The sequence below is a fragment of the Sceloporus undulatus genome, chromosome 5 (assembly GCF_019175285.1).
Source record: "Sceloporus undulatus isolate JIND9_A2432 ecotype Alabama chromosome 5, SceUnd_v1.1, whole genome shotgun sequence".
NCBI classification, from domain to species: Eukaryota; Metazoa; Chordata; class Lepidosauria; order Squamata; family Phrynosomatidae; genus Sceloporus; species Sceloporus undulatus.
Genome location: NC_056526.1, coordinates 50,258,136 through 50,278,807, shown reverse-complemented (window position 1 = coordinate 50,278,807; position 20,672 = coordinate 50,258,136). Strand labels below are relative to the sequence as shown.

Below are 20,672 nucleotides of genomic sequence, written 5' to 3'. Positions count from 1 at the left end.
CAGCTGTATCAGCAGAAATTACATACATTATGACTAAGGCTGAAGATCTGTGCTATACCTTGTGAAGATAGGATAAGTGACAAGACCCAGTTAAGTGACTGTGTAAACATTTGTGCAGGACTGCGTGAACAGTCCCCAGACAGGAAAGATTTTTGCAATTGCTAGAACAATTATGAGTCCTACATATTAGTGTTGAAAAGTGAAAATAGTGTCTCTTTGATTTCATGATCCAGCTGGAAGACTGCCTCCTTTTCAGTGTTTTGTATATGATCTGTGAGCATATATTGGTGACTAATTTGGAAGGCTATGGTAGCCACTTTGATAGTTTGCACTGAGTTTTTAAAATCATCATTGGATGGGAGAGTCATTATGTAACATCCTTTTTACCCATATGTGTTTATGTTTACATTTGGTTTCATAATTACATTTAAACACTTTGTGAAATGATTGTCACATGATTCAAGACCATAAACCAAAGCTAGGGATATGATGGATTCTCGTTGGAGCCTATTTGGCTGGTGTTGTGACAGTTTTTATGTGGTTAACTGTAGCTGTTGTGCAGCTGTTTTCTTTTGGGATAGTTAAAAATCTGGTACCATGGAGAGAGTACCTTTTTCACATGTGATTGTAGTTCCTGCATAACTCTCGGCTTTTGCTATGCTTTCTTTTAACTCATGAATTGATCTTAAAACTCCCAGGAATGCCAAATAAGATGTGTTGATGACTTTATTTGAATAACAGTCCTCTTACAAAAATATGTAATGTACCTGAAGGCATATGTTATTAAAATATATGTAATGAGCAATGCTTCATCCCCCCCCCCCCAATTGGAAATCTGAGAAAAACTCTGTTCTATCACTGTCATTCATTTTCCAGCTGCCATTTTGCTGTGAAGCCTAATAGTCCTCTTAACATTTTGAGGCAATGAACTGGAGTTGTTCTGCTCAGGAAGCTTTGCATACCCCCACCTCTAGTTTATGTAAATCTGGCACCAGTTTGACCAAAAAGCCTAAGAAGACACAAAAGTGCCTTCAGTTTAGTTGAAACCTAGCAAGGTGGGCATGTATGTAACATAATACATCCTCTTCATACACTGGTTGCTTTTGGAGCTCTTGAAGTAGGCCTCTCACTTGTAAAAGTGTTTTCTATTATGATAACTTTGAGGGAAGGCTGCCCTCCTCAGCCTTCCCACTGAGTTGAAGTCTCATTATAAATTGTCTCTTTATGTTTCCAAAATGCTGGGTTCCCAAGCTTAGCTCATTAATGAAACAGGAATGTATTCCATAATGGCTGGCTTGTTGCACCAGAACCACACAGAGTAAAAAGAATGTTGCAATTTAATTCATTACTGCTGGAAACACATTTGCACTTGAGAAAACCTGCTAAAGAGAAAGCAATGAAGACTGATTCCAACGTCTCCCAAAATTCAGTTACTTTTCTTCTTACCTTATTGAATCTACATCTCTGCTTTTAAAATTGCTTTCATTTTATAATATATAGAATCTTATTCATTATAATCAACCTTTAAAAAAATGAACAGAAATTGTAGGATGCATGCTGTTTTCCAAAAGAAACAAAGAATAATGCTTTCATCCTTAAAGACTGAACTGTTTCACAGCTAAACTAGTTCAAGCATAGTGTGCTCCCTGGCGGGAATGGCTAAATCTCTTATTTTAAAGCTAAACAAGATTACTCCAAAAGCTGGCATTCAAATAGCTTTTTGCGTAATGGCATAATAGGTTAGGGGTTCCAACAGTCTCTCATGTAGATCCAGCAATTGAACTCTTTAGGTGCTTCAGCTTCTATAAATTTGCTTTAGAATTAGCTTTCTAGAATTAGCTTGCTACTAGAAGGAAAAAGATTGCTAACTATTTGATTTTCAGACATTAGTTGGACAAAGAAGAATGAGTCGCCATGTCAACTACAGTACCGTGAAATGGAATGTAACTGCCTTTCCAGTTGTACTCATTCAACAACAATCTTGGTTCCCTGCATTATTCCACTTCACAGAGGTTGTCTCCCCCCCCCCTTTCACTTTTTAAGTTTCCATAGCTTTGGTATTGGTGCTATAAGAAGATGATCAAACCCTGTTAAGAATGTTGCATGCACCAGCTTATGTTAAAAGAAACATTATTTGTTAAAATGACTCACATTTATGAAATAGCTTGCTTTGAAATACAATTCTTCCTGTGTCCACTACTAATCAAATCATTGCATATTCTTTGTTATGATTCACAATTGTGTAAAGATTTCCCCCCTTTAATACTGACTTGCCACATTTCTGTTTAGTGGATCATCCAGTATTCATTACCCATAGCAAGAAAATGGTATTTGCTGCAGATAAATTTAATTTGTTCTTTTCATTCTTCTCGTAATAGTGTTTCATTCCTATTTCCACTTAGTACAATAAATAGGAAATGAGGGAAACAGCAGAAAAGAAAAGAAACATTGCTAATGGAAACCTGTCTTTTATTAATTTGGTCTACAGAAATGCAGATACCAGACGAAACTAACTTAAATCATATTATAACATTAAGTCCCTGTATTTCTATCATCTGATTATGTCTAGACTGTTCTTGTCAATTATAGATCTCTTGTTTGTTTTTTATATTAGCTTTCTGCAAACCAACAAACTGTAAGAGCTGTTTTAAAGTTTACAAAATTCCTAATACAGACAAAGCATTTTTAAATAAAAGTTACGGTCCAATTTGCACTGAGATATCACGTGACAATGTTGCTCATGCTGATATATAGATGGTGTACAAAAACAATAGCCAATATGTACAGGCATATGACTGAGGCAAGGATGAACAACTTTGAAAAGTTGGTACCATTTTTTTTCTAAGCCTGGGGACTTTGTGGCCAGTATGGAGAGTCAAAACTGTTCCCATGAAAAGAACAAAACAAAACAAAACACAAATTCCCCCAAAGCTCAAAACAACAAAAACAACAAAAACAAACCCTGATGTGACCAGGCGTCCCCTTCTGACTTTAAAAAAAATTGTAGAAAAGACTTGCAACCTATGTAAAAGATGAAAAACAGCCCCAAAAAGTAGTCTGGGTTTGTCAAGGAGTACAAAAATGCCTTGGGGCTGCAATGTGCCTGAACCTAATGTAGGGAAGTAATGGTGCACATTAAACATTAGTTTTCAAGCAATTTGTAGAAGTCTGTGCTGATGCCTAATCCCTCAATTTGCAAAGTAGTGGAGACTAACCAAACCATGGACTTCTTTTACATATTTTGTTTATCGTGATACATGTTGTTTCTGATGTGTCTCTTCCCAGACAAATTAAAGTCATAAACCAAGAACAAATGATTCCATATAACTCAGGCTTGTCTGAGAAGAGAGAAGTCAGGATTCCTGGTCCACACATCATGGTAAACAAACCACAGACAAATTAAATAGGTACAATAAGAATATGTACACATAGGCCTACATTCAATTTTTAATTGAACCTGTTGTTGTTGTGTGCCTTCAAGTCATTTCCCACTTATGTACAATTTACAAAAGTGTTGTGTTACCATTCTGTAGTTGATTCAGTGGGTCTGCTTTAGCTAGGACTAGCAATTAGGTTTAATCCAGGATCAGAATCATCCAGTCCTCCAGATGTAGCTGGACTGTAACTCTCAGCAGTTCTAACCTGCATAGCCAATGTTGAGGAATCTAGGGGTTACAATCCAACAACATCTGCAGGACTGCATGATTCCCACCATGATTTAGTCCTTACAGTTTACACCACCATTGGCTGGAGATCATGTATAGCTGGGCTTTAATGTAATCCAAAAGCACAACCTTTTCTGAATATGCACTATGAGGATATATTTCTAAGATCTGTTGCACACATAACCTGATTACTAGCAACAGCCTATCTCTACAGCAGGCAGAAAAATAGTGAGAGCTGGAAGAACAGTGAGACAGTTAAAATCCATGCTACCTCAAACTATATATCAGCCATTTCCAGTTTTCTCCATGTGGCAAAAGTAACATGTTGAAACAGTTTATCATGTCACTTCCTCTGCATCTTCTCAATATGAGGATACTGAAGAGAAATCCATATACCTCAGTACATAAAAAGGGAAATATAGATACTGCTGACTCAGTTGACGACTGGCAGGTACTTCAGTTGATTGGATTTCAGTTACATCTGGATAGCTTTTTCTGTCAACCTCAGAGCCAACTTGCTATTTATATTACAAATAGAATTCAGTGTTGGAAGATTTTCCACTGCTGGATTGTTAAAGCTGCTTAGACCTTCCAGAGGCTTAATTTGGGATTAAATGACATTTTGCTCATAAAATCCATTTAGTTAATTCTCTGCAAAGTGTGTCCCCTCCTGCAGTTTTAATGTACTACATATTTTTTCTCTCTCTGTTGGAAATAAAACATGCTTCTTGGCTTAGCTTTGCTCCAGCACTGACACTGTTAGGTATTATTAATACTGCAAACAAATGTAAGTTTTGGCACAATTGTTTGTGCACATTTTGTGAGTCTTCCAACTCTTGGAGCTACAGTGTTTTGTACATTTCTGAACAGAAGATGTTAGATCAGAATCTTCCTCTTTTACTGCCAATCCAGTAATATAGAGAGTGATCTTATCAAACAAAGATTTGCTGTTGTTGTTTTTGTTGTTGTTGTTGTTGTGTGCATTGAAGTCATTTTTGACTTATGACAACCCCAAGGCAAACCTATCAGGGTTTTATGGGGCTGAGAATGTGTAATTCACCCAAGTTCACCTAGTGGGTTTCCATGGCCAAGTAGGGAATTGAACTCTGATCTCTAGAGTGGTAGTCCAGTGCTCAAACCAGTACACCACACTGGTGCTCCAACAAAGATTACTGTTCTAAAATACGGCATATACACTTAATGGAGATTTTCTTTCTGGTTTTGTTTTTTGTTTGTGAAGGAAGGTGCTACTAAATGGAAGCTGCTAGCCAGTCAACTTCAGTTTGTTTCTTCATCTCTTTCCAAGGTTTTAAAAACTTGCTTCATTCAAATGTTTAGCCCAAAATCAAGTACTTCCCAACTTTAAAAGCTATTGGGTACAATTAATTGTTGAAGAGTATACCATTTCCAGTTTAAAGCTGGTTAAAGTGCCAAAAACATGCAGCTGACCAGCTCATATCCTTAGATACATGAAGGGAGGCCAAGTAAGAAAGTTTTACAATGACACTGAAAGCTAGTGGTGTTCTAGTTGGTGTTTCAGTGGTTTCCACTATCATAGATGTATTGTTGGTTTCCTATGCTGTTTGCCCATGTCACGTAGACTTTAATGCTTTTGTTTGCTCTGAATTCTAGTGTAAGTCATACTATCTTCTGAAGGAAGTATATGAAGATGAGTATTTATGGGATTAATACAATTAATTTTAAAACTGTAACTTAAATCTAGTTGCTATTTGTAACTTGAGCAGACCCAATGAACCACATAAATGTTGATTTTTCAAGTTCCAATTGATTCAGTGGGTCTCATCTAGTTTGGATTTACAAGGACATTTACTCCCAGGGTGGGAGTTGTGCAGCAGATGTTTTTAGACTGAAACTATCAGCATCCCTCACTGTGGGCAATAATTGCTGATAGGTACAGTTCAACAACATCTGGAGAGTTACAGAATTCTCTGATTTGTCCAAAATTGGCTTTGAAGATAACTATTTTTTATGCAATTTTCTAAGCAACTGTAAATTTCTTGCTTCCTCTAAGCTGTCTGTTAAAATTTTGGTTTTAAATCTAAAAACAAATCATCTGAAGAGTCTATATTTTTTAGTATTTTGGTATGTTAACATTTTAGCTTTCACCTGCAAAGTATACACACAAATCATGTACAGAAGAGACCTAAAGAAACAATGCAAAGAGAACATGTAGTATGGTGCTTAAAAACATGTTTTTGTTTTCTGTATCTCCTTCTAGTATTACAAAGTCACTGGATATTATATGTAGTGTCCCTTATATACATGAGCCTTAGGTCCTGATGGCTCTAAGATTGAAGGCCTGGCCAGAAGACCATGAGAAGTAAAATATGGCCTCTTGCTCATTCTACTCCTTCATTCTTGTACACCATTTTTATCTTATTCTAGTAACTCATACCTTATGCAGGTTCTTTACATTCTTCAAAAGCTAAACTGTCTGAGAAATTATTAAGAACAGCATGATATAAATTAGTAAGAAACCTGGATCTAATACTAATTTTTCTCCAGTCATTTGCCCTAACATATCTGGAGGGGTTTTCTTTCTTCTTAAAAGATGGAATATGCACCTCTTCTGAAAGATTCATGTGAATTTTGAGTGTTTGCCTGCTTAATATTGCCTTTTCAAATCTTTAGAATGTATTTCTAAAGGGATAAGGAAAGAGCAAAGAAGAAGTAATGCTTGCCTTCTGGAAACACCATACGCCACAGAGAAATGAGGGCTTTACAATGACAAAGGTTACAGTGCAGGGCAATCTGCTGGGCAATTAATTCAATAGTGTTTAGTGCTGAGTTATGAAACAGCAATCCAATACCACATAATATTCTGTAGCACCTGTTATGGCTGGGTTGGCCTTGGTGAAGCCCTAAGAAGTTTAACCCTGATAAAAAACACAGCAATCTTGTGTGGCATTTCAATCATCTTATGTTCACTCATTCTCTTTCCCAGACAAGAACTATAGCTGATGAAGGATAGAGGATTTATAAGGGTGTCAAAGCATATGGCAGATGGGTTGGATTAGGACTCAGGAGTACAGTAATCCAAATTCTAGTTGCCAGGCGTTATCATGGATTCTGCCTCCTGCTGGGCTTTTCTAAATTTACAGCCAGAAAGAAGAAATGGTAAACACTTTTACTAATGGGAAGTACAATTATTATTTTTAGTGTTTTCATCAGACATAATCCTATATAGGGGGGAGTAGTTATTTTTTAAAGTCCATGATAATTTATTATATCTCCTTGATTGAATGAAAAATGATTTATCTCTGTGCATTCAAAATATATAATATTTTGCTTCATTGTTTTGTCTGTATGTCACTTTGTCTCCTTCTCTTTCTCTCTGTCATACTAAACTCTCATATATTGAAGAGAGTGAATTTTTGTAAAATAATAATAATAATAATAATAATAATAATGTAATTCTTAATGGAACTGTTTCAGGGTTTGTGATTGGTTATTTATTTATTTATTTATTTATTTATTTATGGTATTTATACCCCACCCTTCAGCCCTAAACGCTATCAGAGCGGCTTACAAATATTATTTTTAATTATACGGTTCCCTGCCCTCAGGCTTAGATGTTGATGGAAAAGCTATGATTTGTTAACAAATGTATATATGTCTAGGCAGGCTGAGCAATGAAATGAAAGGCTTTCCTACTGAGCTATCACAAGACATCATATCACCAGTTGCCTGGAGCAGTGACAGTGCTGATTAGTAACTTTTAGTATTTGGGAGTTTTTAACTGTTCTTGTTTTAAGGAACTCAGAAGACATTCTCCTGTGAAGCAAGCAGAGTTGCGAGATAGTGACTAATCCAAGGACTGCCAGTAGATTCGTTGCTATGTATGGATTTGACCCTTGACCCCCCTGATGTAAATCCAACACATATCAAGCCTACTTCAAACCAGTTAGTCTGGGAAACTGAATTTAAATAATAATAATAATAATAATAATAATAATAATAATAATAATAATAATATAATAGGGCTCAGTGGAAATATAGAAGGCTCCACTAGCAATGGCAGTCAGTAATCTGGGATACAGGAGCAGGTTGGCAGGTGATGGTTCATTTATCCTGAACCCTGTAGTAAGGACCAGTTCTGCCTCATATAAATAATTCTTTAAAATGGCACGAGAGCTCATAACAAATCTAGCCATTTTGTTAAATGAACGTAATTTTTAGTGTCATAAAATGATACGACAGATTGTTATTGGTTGAATTATTGTTGTTTTTATTTTGTTCAAACCGACCTATATAAGCAAACAATGATTTCTTAGCCACCCACAATCCAGAATTAAAAGCTTTTTTTAAAAAAATGGCCCTTGCTGACCTAAGACTTATTGTTTTGGCCAAAACAAGAACCACAACCACAACTTCCAAACTTGATTCCCCAAATCCCCCACCCTGACCAGTCCAAATGGGTGGGGCAGAGAGAGACCAGAATGGAGAAGACACTTGTTTGGTTCTCTGAGAAACAATTCCTGGCTAGCCCAATGAAAAATATGCATATGTAAAGGTTTCCCCTTTGATAAGGTTGTCAAGTTGTGTCCAACTGTAGGAGATGGTCTCCGTTACTAAGCTGAAGAGCCAGCATTGTCAAAGACTACTCTGTGAGTCATGTGGCCAGCATAACTGCACAGAGCGCTGTTACCTTCCCACCAAATTGTACCTATTTCTCTACTTGTACTTTTACATCCTTTTGAACTGCTAGGTTGACAGAAGCTGGGACTAGTGATGGGAGCTCACTCCATCATGTGGCACTTCAGCCTCAAACTGCTGACTTGCCGATCTTGCAATTGTCAGAGTTAGAGACTTAATCTCTGAGCCACCGCATCCACCCAATGAACAATGGCTAATACAAAAAATTGCTTAGCATCACATGAACATTTGGCCAATATTTGGATTATTGTTGGTAGATTATGTATTGCTTGGAAGACTTAAACTTCTTTTGTGCTCAGTGAATGTGATGTGAACACATGGTGGGGGATGGTGAAGAAATAGTACTGAAGTTCTTTCTTTGTAGATGCCTAGAAACCAAATGGAAGAGGATCCATAATATAGCAGTGATGCATTATATGACATGAAAGTGATTGTTAATTCAAACAAATACCATCCCATTACATCCCCCCCCAAAAAAAATAAACTGAAAAGTTCCTTTAAAATGTACTTCTTGTTTCTGCTATTTCATCAAATAAATCATTAATCAATTCACTCCTTAAAAAGTAAATTACCTCTTGTTTCCTTCTATATATGTTTGCAATATGGAGTGGGGGATAATTTGTAATGAATTTAAAATGGAACCAACTGGACTTGCTTACAAAAGTTAATTTGTTATTATGTTTACAGTGGTAGCTTTTAAACATAAAAATAAAATGCATGTCTTGGGGTTACAGTCAGCCCTCTGCATCCACAGATTTTTTTATCTATGAATTCAACCACCCACTGCTTGACAATATTAAAAAATAATATAAATTTCATTAACAAACTTTGTTTTGCCATTTTGTATAAGGGGCACCATTTCACTATGCCATTGTGTTTAATGGGACTTGATTTTGATATCCACGGATTTTGATATCCACGGGGGTTCCTAGAACCAAATCTCAGTGAATACCAAGGGCCTACTGTATTTTGGTTATGTATGTAAATTCATGCATCACACAGAGCAGTTCAGTGTAGATTAAACTGCTGTTTTGAACAGAACTCCAATCTTGCCCCAGCAGAAAGAATTTTTAAAAAGCACAGGGTAACACTTTTGTTATTTTAAAATGAGAGAAATAATTCCATCATTGTATTAAATGTTCAAGCCTAAACACAAATTAGTGCTGATGAATGTGAAAGGTGATGACATATACTCAATATGCTGATTGCCTCTATATTAGTGTAAATGTGAGTTTAGATGGCTCTTCTGTGGAACTGATATGTGTCTGAGTGGAGAAATAGGTTTTATGAAGTGGGTTAAGATAAAATAGGGCTGCGGTGTGATGAAATACTAATGACTGACACTTATTTATAGAATTAATTTTTGTTGAGATAATGATGTTTTTCAATAAAAGAATAAAATGAACAGTTTGGGAGGCACCACAGTATATATATTTCATGTGTGCATGCATTTGTGCCTTCAAGTCAATTTTAGGTTTGTAGTGACCTCATGAATTTCATAGGGTTTTCTTAGGTAAGGAATACTCAGAGGTTATTTCCCAGTCCCTTTCTTAGTCCCCCTTCTAAGTTCTTTGCAGCCTTGACCTTGCTTAACCCCCAAGATCAGATGGGATTTAGGCTTCTATATATCTCATACATAAAAAAACAGTATTGTGGTATACAATGATTTGAGTGCTGGACCAGGACTTCAAGATGTCATGATTTCAATACCTGCTCAGTCATGGCTACTACAAGTGATCTTGGACATGTCACACTATCTCAGATTTACGAGGAAACAATGGCCAACCTCTGATTAAAATTTTCCAAGAACCCCTCATGATAGTTCATCCTTAGGGTTGCTGTAAGGCAGAAATAACTTTTCAAAACACACAAGAACACAATAGTAGTGTTGTTTTTAGTTAAACAAAATAGTAGTGCCATTTTAATTAAACAAAAAGGGTTTACAGATTACAAACACTTCTATAAATTCATACAGGGGAACATTTTAGATCTGAATAAGAGAAAACAGAGAAGATAGCCCTGAAAAAGCTGAACTGGAAAGAAAAGTTCAGATTATTTTAGGCTAGGATTTTTAAACTTTTCTTTTCAGAGCTCAGGAATGTGCAGCTAATTCTTTTACACAACTAATTTCAGCAGTTTAAATATACATTTTATTTATTTATTCTCTTTTCCTTTCCAGAGGAAGAATTTGCCCCTTCTTTTGAACATTGGTTTACTAATCTTCTGGGGAGCTTTGCTGCTAGGTCTTCGCTTCTACTGGATGGGGAACAAACCTCCAAGCTTTTCCAATTCTGACAACCCAGCCGCTGATTCGGACAGATTTCTAACACGAACTCTCACCTTTTTTTACTTGCCAACCAAAAACCTTTGGCTGTTGCTGTGCCCAGACACCCTTAGTTTTGACTGGTCTATGGATGCTGTGCCTCTTCTTAAAACAGTCAGTGACTGGAGGAACCTACACACAGTGGCCTTTTATGCTGGACTTCTCCTTCTTGCTTATACCAGTTTGAAAAGCTCCAGCAAAGAAAGAGAATGCAATGGGAAAAATGTGACAAATGGCAAGCCAAACACCAATGGGCATAACTGCCCCTCAGAAATGGAGTATAAAACTTCAGAACTCAAGTCCAGCTTTGTATCTAAAGAAGAAAATGGCATTAACAAACATTTGCCACAGAGGTTACAGCTTCCTTCAACTGAGCACATTGTAGTACTGTCTTTATCTTTATTAATTGTTCCTTTTATTCCTGCCACAAACTTGTTTTTCTATGTAGGCTTTGTGATAGCAGAGCGTGTTTTGTATATACCTAGTATGGGCTTCTGCCTTCTGATCACTGTGGGCACCAGAGCCCTCTACATCAGAGCTCAAAAGCGGTTTTTGAAGAACTTGATTTTTTTTGCCACTGCTGCATTAATCTTTTTCTATGGACTCAAGACTTTTGTCAGGAATGGGGACTGGCAAAACGAAGAGATGCTGTATAAGTCAGGGATAAAAGTAAATCCAGCTAAAGGTAATGTTCTCCATTGAGGCTTGTTATTTTGCTAATTTGTGATAAATTCTACTTTACAGAATTTTGGTTTTTTTAATGTGAATTTGACATTTCTCATTGGAAAATATGTCTCATGTGTGCATTTATAGACAGTTTTAAATACACTGGCGTATAACAAATGGAATACGAATTCCTGTTGCTCACATATTCAGTGGACTCAGTTCATACACAGTAAAGGCAAGCAGAGAACCAGTGAAAAGGTTTAGTTAACATGTTGTATACTTTTAGAGACTTCTGCACTGGTGTTTGTTAAGCCATATGAACAGGATTTTTCCCATGAGCATGGCTCAGATTCCAATACTTGAATCTCATATAGGTATGTCTGAAGAACAAGGTCATTTGAGTGTGTGTACATTACATTTTTAAAGTTAAGCATATGTAGGAGTTTTGCACGTGTAAATTCTCCACTTCCCCTTTACTTTTTGTGATGTGACCCACCTTCCCCCCTTACTTCATTGTTAATACTGTTCTTTCAGTATTAGAATCATAGAATCATAGAGTTGGAAGAGACCACAAAGGCCATCCAGTCCAACCCCCCTGCCATGCAGGAACTCTCAGTCAAAGCATCCCCGACAGATGGCCATCCAGAGCCCTCTACATCAAAGCTCAAAAGCGGTTTTTGAAGAACTTGATTTTTTTTGCCACTGCTGCATTAAAGACCTCCAAGGAAGGAGACTTCACTACACTCTGAAGGAGTGTGTTCCACTGTCGAACAGTTTTTACTGTCAAGAAGTTCCTCCTAATGTTGAGGTGGAATCTCTTTTCCTGTAGCTTGCATCCATTGCTCCGGGTCCTAGTCTCTGGAGCAGCAGAAAACAAGTCAGCTCTCTCCTCAATATGACATCCCTTCAAGTATTTAAACAGGGCTATCATATCATCTCTTAACCCTCTCTTCTCTAGGCTAAACATCCCTAGCTCCCTAAGTCATTCCTCATAGGACATGGTTTCCAGACCCTTCACCATTTTAGTCGCCCTCCTTTGGACACGCTCCAGTTTTTCAACATCCTTTTTAAATTGTGGTGCCCAGAACTGGACACAGTATTCCAGGTGGGGCCTGACCAGAGCAGAATAGAGTGGCACTATTACTTCCCTTGATCTATATATACTATATTTCTATTGATGCAGCCTAAAGTTGCATTGGCCTTGTAAACACTCATGTGAACATTTAGATTTATTGTCAGCTTCAACATTTAATCTCCTATGTGCGGCATGTTATAGGTATTTGAAATACTAGGGAAACATACGCAATTAACAGCCAGAAATTTGACTGAACAGCTTGTCTTTATTTTACATGGTGTGTGGCAGTGGCCTGGAAAGTTTTGGTTGGATTTAGGCAAAATCAAAGTGGTTTGTGTATGGAACAATGTTATTTCAAAGTATACTGCAGAACCTTAGATATGGTACTTATCTTAAGTAGCAGAGAAAACCATATAACTAGAAGTGCTAGGAAAACTTTCCAGTTTTATTAATTGCAGCATAAAAATAAAGACTCAAATACATATTGGCATAATCCTCTGGTTAAAAAAAATTTCAGTACTTCAGATACAAATAGGAATTTTTATAAACGAATGGCTTGCCTCCAAAGGTTCTTTTCTGCTGACAAAAGCATATCTGGAACTGTTTGGATCCATCCTACCACATTTAGAATTTTTCTCTCTTTAAAAAAATGCTAAAAGTGTTCTGATTTTTGTAACATTAAAATTTTCTGACAGAATTTATTGTTATGTTTGATAGCATTAGGGAATAAATTAGTGCTTATGCAACTTCAATTACCAGACAGCAGAAGGATTAGAGTGATTGAAACTGGAGACGGTGGCAGTCCTTTTTTGTTCATTTGTCATATGTTCTTGCTTGTATCTACCTCTTCTCTGATTCTATTAGTAGGGCAATAGTGATAAACCCTGTTCAGATATTCAAAATGAACACCAGAGCAGGTAAAAAAAAATTGCACTACCCTTTCTGTCACTGCTCTTTATATGTAGTGAGCAACAATCTGAAAAGGATCTCAACCTGGAGATGCATTAAGCATTGCATCTAACCTTTTTGCATACAAAGAATGAGCACTGCAATCCTTGGCCAGAAATGCAGGGCTAAAAAATTACTATCTGTAATGTATGTAGTATTCTCCAATTATAGTTTTCTTGAATGAGATAAGAAGTCAGCAATTTTTATTTATTTATTTAACAATAGAGCAAAGGAAGGAAAGATTGAAGAAGACACCTTGGCTCAGTTCCAAGGGCAGTGGGCAGAACTAAGCCATTGATCCCCAATTGAGAATTTCTGTGCACCGTTAGTAGCTGAAGTTGCCTCAGAAAGCAAAAGGACTATGGGAAACATCTGTGGTGTAGAGATGGCATAGCAGAGGGAATCTACACCACTGTTTTTAGGTCCTCTTCCTTTCCCAAAGAGCAGCTTGTCATAGATACCATTGATTGATATGTTGGATATTTTATTGTTTTTAGCTGCTTTTAATTGAATTTTGAGGTAAACACGTTGTGCTTTTAATTAGTCTGTAACCCCGCTTCGATCCACTGGGAGAGGCGGAGAAACATAAATAAATTTTATTATTATTACTATTATTCATTCAAGGAGACTGAAACAGGTACAAAAAAGAGTCTGGTTTTAATAATGCTGTTACATAGAGGAATCATGGAACATAAATTATGCATTAGAAGATATCCTGTAGAAGGCATGCATAGGTGTAAATTCCCTTGCATGCATGATTGTACTTTTTTTGGCTGTTGTGCATCAATATATTATATTCATGAATGTATAAGCAGAGTTGCACAACTATAATCTTTTCACATGGATCTATATTCTGTTGTTAATCCTGACTAGAATAGAGACATAGAAGCAGCTAGATTTATCAATATGTTGACTTGCCATTCAACTATTGATTCCATGAATCTCCTCTATTTGGGAGAAACCAACATGATTCTAGCCATGCACTTGTTTATTCTTGGATGGTGAGTAACTGTTTGATGGTGCCTTCACTTTACTACTTTATTCATTGGGATTGCAGAAACTGCCATTATTTGTTCCTTGTTGCCCAATGAGACAGTAAGGAGGCACTTTGGCAGACAGACAATTAGTTATTTAGTGCATCAGAAAAGTGGCGTTGTGCAGTTGCAGTGTAATTACCTAAATATGTACAATGTAGAATCTGGAATGTAATCTTTGTTTACTGTTTCACTTTGAGAGCCTGTGTAACCATACCTCTTTCTTTCCTAAACAGTAAGTGATTTCAATATATAGTCACCCCTCCTTTTTCATGGGAGATCCGTTCCGGACCCCACACAAAAATGGAGTTTCGTATATATTCAAGCCCCATTGGCTTGAATATAGATACGGGCACATGGGGGTGTGCAGGTGCAGGCCATGGGCATACACCCCATTCATCTTCCCTCTGTTCATATATATTTTAGTCTTCCAGCCACTTTGTTCATTCCCTGTGTTTTGTAGAGTTACTACTTTTTTGACTTACTACCTAGCTATAAGAGAGATTGATCATTCCTTCCTTATAGAGAGTGTTACCTGTTAGTCCCAGCAGTTAGTCTTCAGCCAGTTAGAATGTCTATCTATCTATCTATCGAGCTTGATCTAATTCTTATCGATCTTACTATAATGGATGAACAGATGTTCACCAGGAAACAAGAATTAAGTGTGGCAAAAAGGGTTAAATTAAAAGAGAAATTTGGGGAAATTGCAGAAATGCTTACAGCACACAGTTAGTACTTAACAAGTACTTAAAAACAGTAGGAAAATAGCAGTATAGCCCTCACCCATCAGCACTGCAGCATCTGTAAAGTGCAATTTAATATTATGTATGTCATTTCTGAGTAGAGTGAAATGAGCTACACACACATTTGCTCAGTGTCAGGGAAAAATATGCCCAGGAGAACCAACTGAAAGGACTGTTGAACTGCTGCCTTAAAAACTGTCATATGGAAAGGCCATTCTGTTTGACCCTGAGCTTAGCAGGCAAGCTGTCAGTCATCAGCTCGGAAACTGCATTGGGAATAGAGACGACCACCTCTTAATCAGTTGTCATGCAGTCAATTTCCTATTTTGATATATTCAGGGCATTTTGTGCATTGTTTTAGGATTTTGATGACATATTTTGATGAATTTGTGAGTCAGATGTGCATATAGTTAATGTATGAGCATGTGGAAGTGGTTAATTAAAGCAGCTTAAGAAGTCTGAAAGAAAGTGGTACTGTCAAGAAAGTGTATAATCACCACAGTGTCACAAGTGATTATCAGATTGGTAAAAAAAAAAGGGGGGGGGGGGGGGGGGGGGGAGACTTCCAGACTGGTGAGGCAAGTAACTCATGTGTTGTTAATTCTTGTAGGTCATGGTTCCTAAAATGTTGGGATAAATTGATCCGTGACAGGCTGAATGAGCCATAATGAAGAAGCCTTTAATGGGAAAAAAAAAATAAAGAGGATAATTGGAAGTTGTTAGAAGAATAACAAGAATTGAGCTAGTAGGAACATTAGTAATATATGCTTATATGCAAAATCAATATGTTAAGAAGATTAGTTTTAAAATGTGAGTATATAGAAACCATTCATTTATTAAGAAATGGGTTGCAGTGCATTTATTTTGGCAACTTAAAGACAAGCTCAGCCTTCTGGTAACAGAATTAATCTAAAAGATGCTGACAGATTTCCTGGTTCCAGATATCAAATAGCTTTACAGAATTGTATAACTCTTGCTGTGTTACACACAATGAAAGCTCAGACGTTTTGTTGCCTTAGCACCTCTAAATATGATCTAGATTTTTTTTCATGTTCCCCACACTTTGTTTTGTGGAAACACTTTAATATTACATATTTCTGCCTATGTCTGGCTGGTGGGCAAAGCATAACACAAATGTTGTAAACCCTTCTCTCACTTGGAGTTTTATCTTACATCAGAAATGTATAGTCACTTCCAGACAATATTTAAACTTGTGTGCACAATATTTAGTGCTGTACTCACGGGGTCCAAGTAAAGAACTAATATCCAGTCAGCCCTTCATATTCACAGATTTTGCATCCACAGATTCAACCATCCATGACTTGAAAATGCTTTTGTAAAAAAATCCAAAAAGCAAAGCTTGATTTTGCAATTTTATGCACCATTTTATTATCCACTGTATTTAATAGCACCTGAGCATCTACAGATGTTGGCATCTATGGTGGGTCCTAGAACATAACCGCAGCAGATCCCAAGGACCAATTGTACTGGTAGTCCTAGTCCAAATGTAAAGCCAAAAGGCAATACAAAGAGACAGTATGCTATTTCAGAATTGAGCAAAGTTAATTTATTAAGAACACTTAAATGGAATGGCTATGAAATGGCTAGGGGAATTACAAGCAGGCAGCAAAGGTAGAATAAAGAGGACATAGAAGGGGATGCTTTAGTTAATCACTGGATGAGAGAACAGAATTTTCTCTTGGGATCTTCAGGCAGGGCTAGGAAGGAGCCCAGGCTGAATCCTGTAGAGCAGCTTCCACTCAGAGTTTATATAATACTGGGATAGATGGATCAAATATCTGATTCAGTAAAGGCAGCCTACTGTATTCGGGGGGGGGGATTTATTTTAAAATTAACCCTTAAAAGTCAAATAATTTTAGTGAGTAAATGTGAAAGAGTAGAAGTAGAAACAGGAACATATAACTGTCTATTACCATGTCAAATTGAAAAGATCCACCACAGCACAGTGGTTGAAAAAACACAAAACAGCACTTCTGTTGATTCCAACATCCTTAAGCCTCATCCTGAAAAAGCCACTCAGATGGGTACTCTGATGGTTTGAGTTGTCTCAGTTAGCTCTGAAGGCAATTTGTTCATTGGACAATCTTTACTTAAGGATATTGTCTTTAATCAAGCAAGAATGAGTATGAAAGAATCATGGCATCTTTTTCTCTTTTTAGTAAGAAAATAGTTCACCCACACAAACTTTGGGTGGCCATATCATCTAACCAAAATTTGTGCTTAGTTATGTTAAGATGAACCTCCCCCCCACCACAAATAATAATAATAATGATGATGATGATGATGATGATGATGATGATGATGACGGAATAGAAGTTGTAGCATTAGATGGGAAAGCTTCAACCTATATCACACCAGATATTGTATAAATAATCAGAACACTGTTCATGCATCTGTTAAATATGGCTGCTTGGCACAGTTTTACTTCCCCTGTCATTATATGGGCTACAAATCGATAAACCCAATCAAGGAAACCCCAATCAAGGAAACCACAGCTCTGGGTTTGCAAGACCTAAGCAAGGCTGTTGATAAAAAGGTAATTTGGAGATCTCTCATTCATAGGATCACAATAAGGCAGTTGACTTGATGGCAACAGGTAATCAGTAGGAATCAGCATGGCATAGTGTTTAACCATTGGACCTCTTTTCTAGAGATCAGGGTTTGAATCTTTGCTCACCCATGGAAAACTACTGGGTGAATTTAGCCAAGTCACACACTCTCAAACACAGAAAGATTCATGATAGGTGACCTTAGGGTCAGCATAGTCAGAAATGACTTGAAGGCACACAGCAACAACAACAACGTCAGCATTATCATCATCATCATCAACAACAACAACAGTATATGAGGAGTATTAGGAAGAACAAACAAGTCAGTGTGGTGTAGTGGTTTGAGCATTGGGCTATGACTTTAGAGATCAGGGTTTGAATCCCCCCTCAGCCATGGAAACCCACTGGGTGACCTTGGACAAGTCACACAATCTTAGTCTCAGAAAAAGACAATGCAAATCCCCTCTGAACAAGTCTTGTCAAGAAAACCCTGTGACAGGTTCACCTTAAATTCACCATAAGTCAAAATGGCTTAAAGACACACACCAACAACATTAATTAGAGCATTCTTTTTAGATTGTAAGCCTGAGGGCAGGGAACCGTCTAACTAAAAAGATTGTATGTACAGCGCTGTGTAAATTTACAGCGCTTCATAAATAAAGGTTAATAATAATAATAATAAATTCTTGTTACTGGCAATACATTTTTCCTGAAGAGAGAAAGGGATAGAGTCTACTCTCTGATATTATGGTCAGTCTCAGAGTTGCTCACTACGGTTTCAGAGTTTTGTGTTATAATGAGGAAGATTTATATGGTCAGCTTTGGAAGTGCTTTGGACAATGAGTCATCCTGCTTCTAGGTCTCAGCTAAATCATCAGGTGAGGCCCTGCCACCCAGCTTCATCCTTACCAGTATCAAGAGGAAGCCTTCACTCTCACAACTATGGTGAAAACTATGAATTTGTAAGTAGGCATCATGTATATTGTGTATAATTCCAAATGCTTGCTGTTTCAGGGCTTGCAGTATACATGAGTATTATATGTAAAATTATTTTAGATTACAATTAGTTTAAAGGTTTGAGTATAGGATTAACCAGTATGAAATAATGATTATGCACTGATCCAGTATCAAAGCCACTAGGTAGCTAAATAATGTCTTTGAAGGGACAGGGGAAAAGAGAAAAAAAATACTGTGATTGAGCACTTTGAAGACTCAAACATTGATTTCCCATTTTTTGAAAGATCTCCCTATGGTGACTTCGAGAAAAATTAGTTTGCAAACTCAGGTGCAAGTTCAGTAAGTAATAGAGGTGTTGATGATTATTAAAATATCAGTTGTGTGTTCATGACAAGATAAGAGGCTTACAAGTACTGTGACAGAGAACAGAAGCAGTTGATGTGCTTCATCTTGAACACTGAGATCTCTGTCTGCAATTTTATTAATCTGTTTTTCTTTTGATAAGCAGTATCCATTAAAAAGAGATGCTTTAGCCAGTGGTGTTTGAGGAATCAGCTCAAGTCCTAATGAAAAAAAGAAGAAGTTGCACTGCAGTAGTGCCTAATCAATTTGTGTTGTACATCTCTATTTCTGTTTTACTGCTATAATTTATAGCATGCTATGAAAAGGTGTTTAGACAAGGTAGTACAAGTTGGTATAAGAATTAATCTGTCATGGTCTAGGAATCTGGTGCTCACAAAAGTTTAATGACAAACAAAAAACACAAAAAAGATAAGATTGACTGCTTATCTAGATTGTCCTTCTATGCCTCTAAATTTTTTAATGAATGGTACTCCAGATAATGGTGCAACACAGAACCTCTTCAAAGTGAATGATTCTTTTTATTAAACACTCTCTGTCCCAGACCAGGGCGCGTTACAGACGGGCCCATGAGGCGCCGTCATTACGCACGAGGGGCGGCACTTCCTGACATGCCTTGCTCTCGCGCGTAATGACTACATCAAAATGGCGGCGGCCGTTCCACACGGCCGCCGCCATTTTGACGTAGCAGACGCTCTGCATCCGCACGTCGTGCGGCAGAAGTGACGCCGCGAGTGCACGACTAGCACCTCGCGGCGTCTCTTCCAGGGCCAAGGAAGGAGCGCAATTTTCACGCTCCTTCTTTGCTGTGTCCGGGAACCGTGCGGTTTGGATGTTGCAGTTCCCAGATGCAACAACCAGCAGTGGTGCGAGACTGCCCATTCTGGGCCGTCTGTAACGCGCCTAAGTTATTCTGTATTTTGCTGTTGAAGAGTGCTTCCATGGTAGTCAGTGCTTCTAATTCCACATTCCAGTTGGTTCTTTAAATACTTATTTATTAGAATGATTTAAATAGTTTTCCCTCTTTTTTGTTATTAGCCAGAAGCAGCTTATCAATTTTGGTTATCCATTTTATTGTGAAACTAGGAGTCATGAATTCAAGGATGGCTCTAGACTGCAAAGATTTTACCTTTAAGACTAGCAGAGCTCTTGAACAAGTACACTGGGCCCTTCATATTTGCTGAGGCGAAAGGCACAGGAGCCCCGTGAAAATGGAAAAAAATCAAATTAAAACACACACAATTTATTTTACCTGATAGAACACCTCTCTAGGAGTCTCTAGGTCCTCCAGCACAACGCTGTGGTCACCATCTGTTAGACATTGATCACAGAATTGTGAAGGAGGACATAGAAATCGGGAAATTTGTACATACTTTTCTCCCCATGCCCCCCCGCCCCCAATCTGAATTTCCTAAACAAGCAAAAAATATGTTATCAATGAAAAGTTTTATGTTGCCAATAAGTAAAATAAGTCTTACATTTATTTATTTATCCTCTTGAGAAAAAATAGTGACACCCCCCCTCCAAACACCTGTGAGAGTTTCAGAAAATTTACTATATGGTTACATGTTTAATGGGGACGTTTTTACAAAGATAGGTAATTGATGTTATGACTAATTCAGTAATACTGGTACAGATATGCTAGGCAAACCAT

General features: G+C 37.4%; 1 protein-coding gene across 3 annotated transcripts in view; it reads left to right on the top strand.

Annotated features, from left to right (window-relative positions):
* The window catches only part of TMTC2 (transmembrane O-mannosyltransferase targeting cadherins 2), a 231,758-nt gene that overhangs the window by 125,978 nt on the left and 85,108 nt on the right, over positions 1 to 20,672 (top strand). For all 3 annotated transcript variants that reach the window (XR_006104119.1, XM_042469025.1, XM_042469024.1), the window contains one exon: positions 10,522 to 11,350. Coding sequence is in view for 2 of the 3 variants with exons in the window: in XM_042469024.1 (XP_042324958.1) it covers positions 10,522 to 11,350 (829 nt within the window). In the remaining variant the exon portion in view is untranslated. The remainder of the gene's footprint in view (positions 1 to 10,521; positions 11,351 to 20,672) is intronic.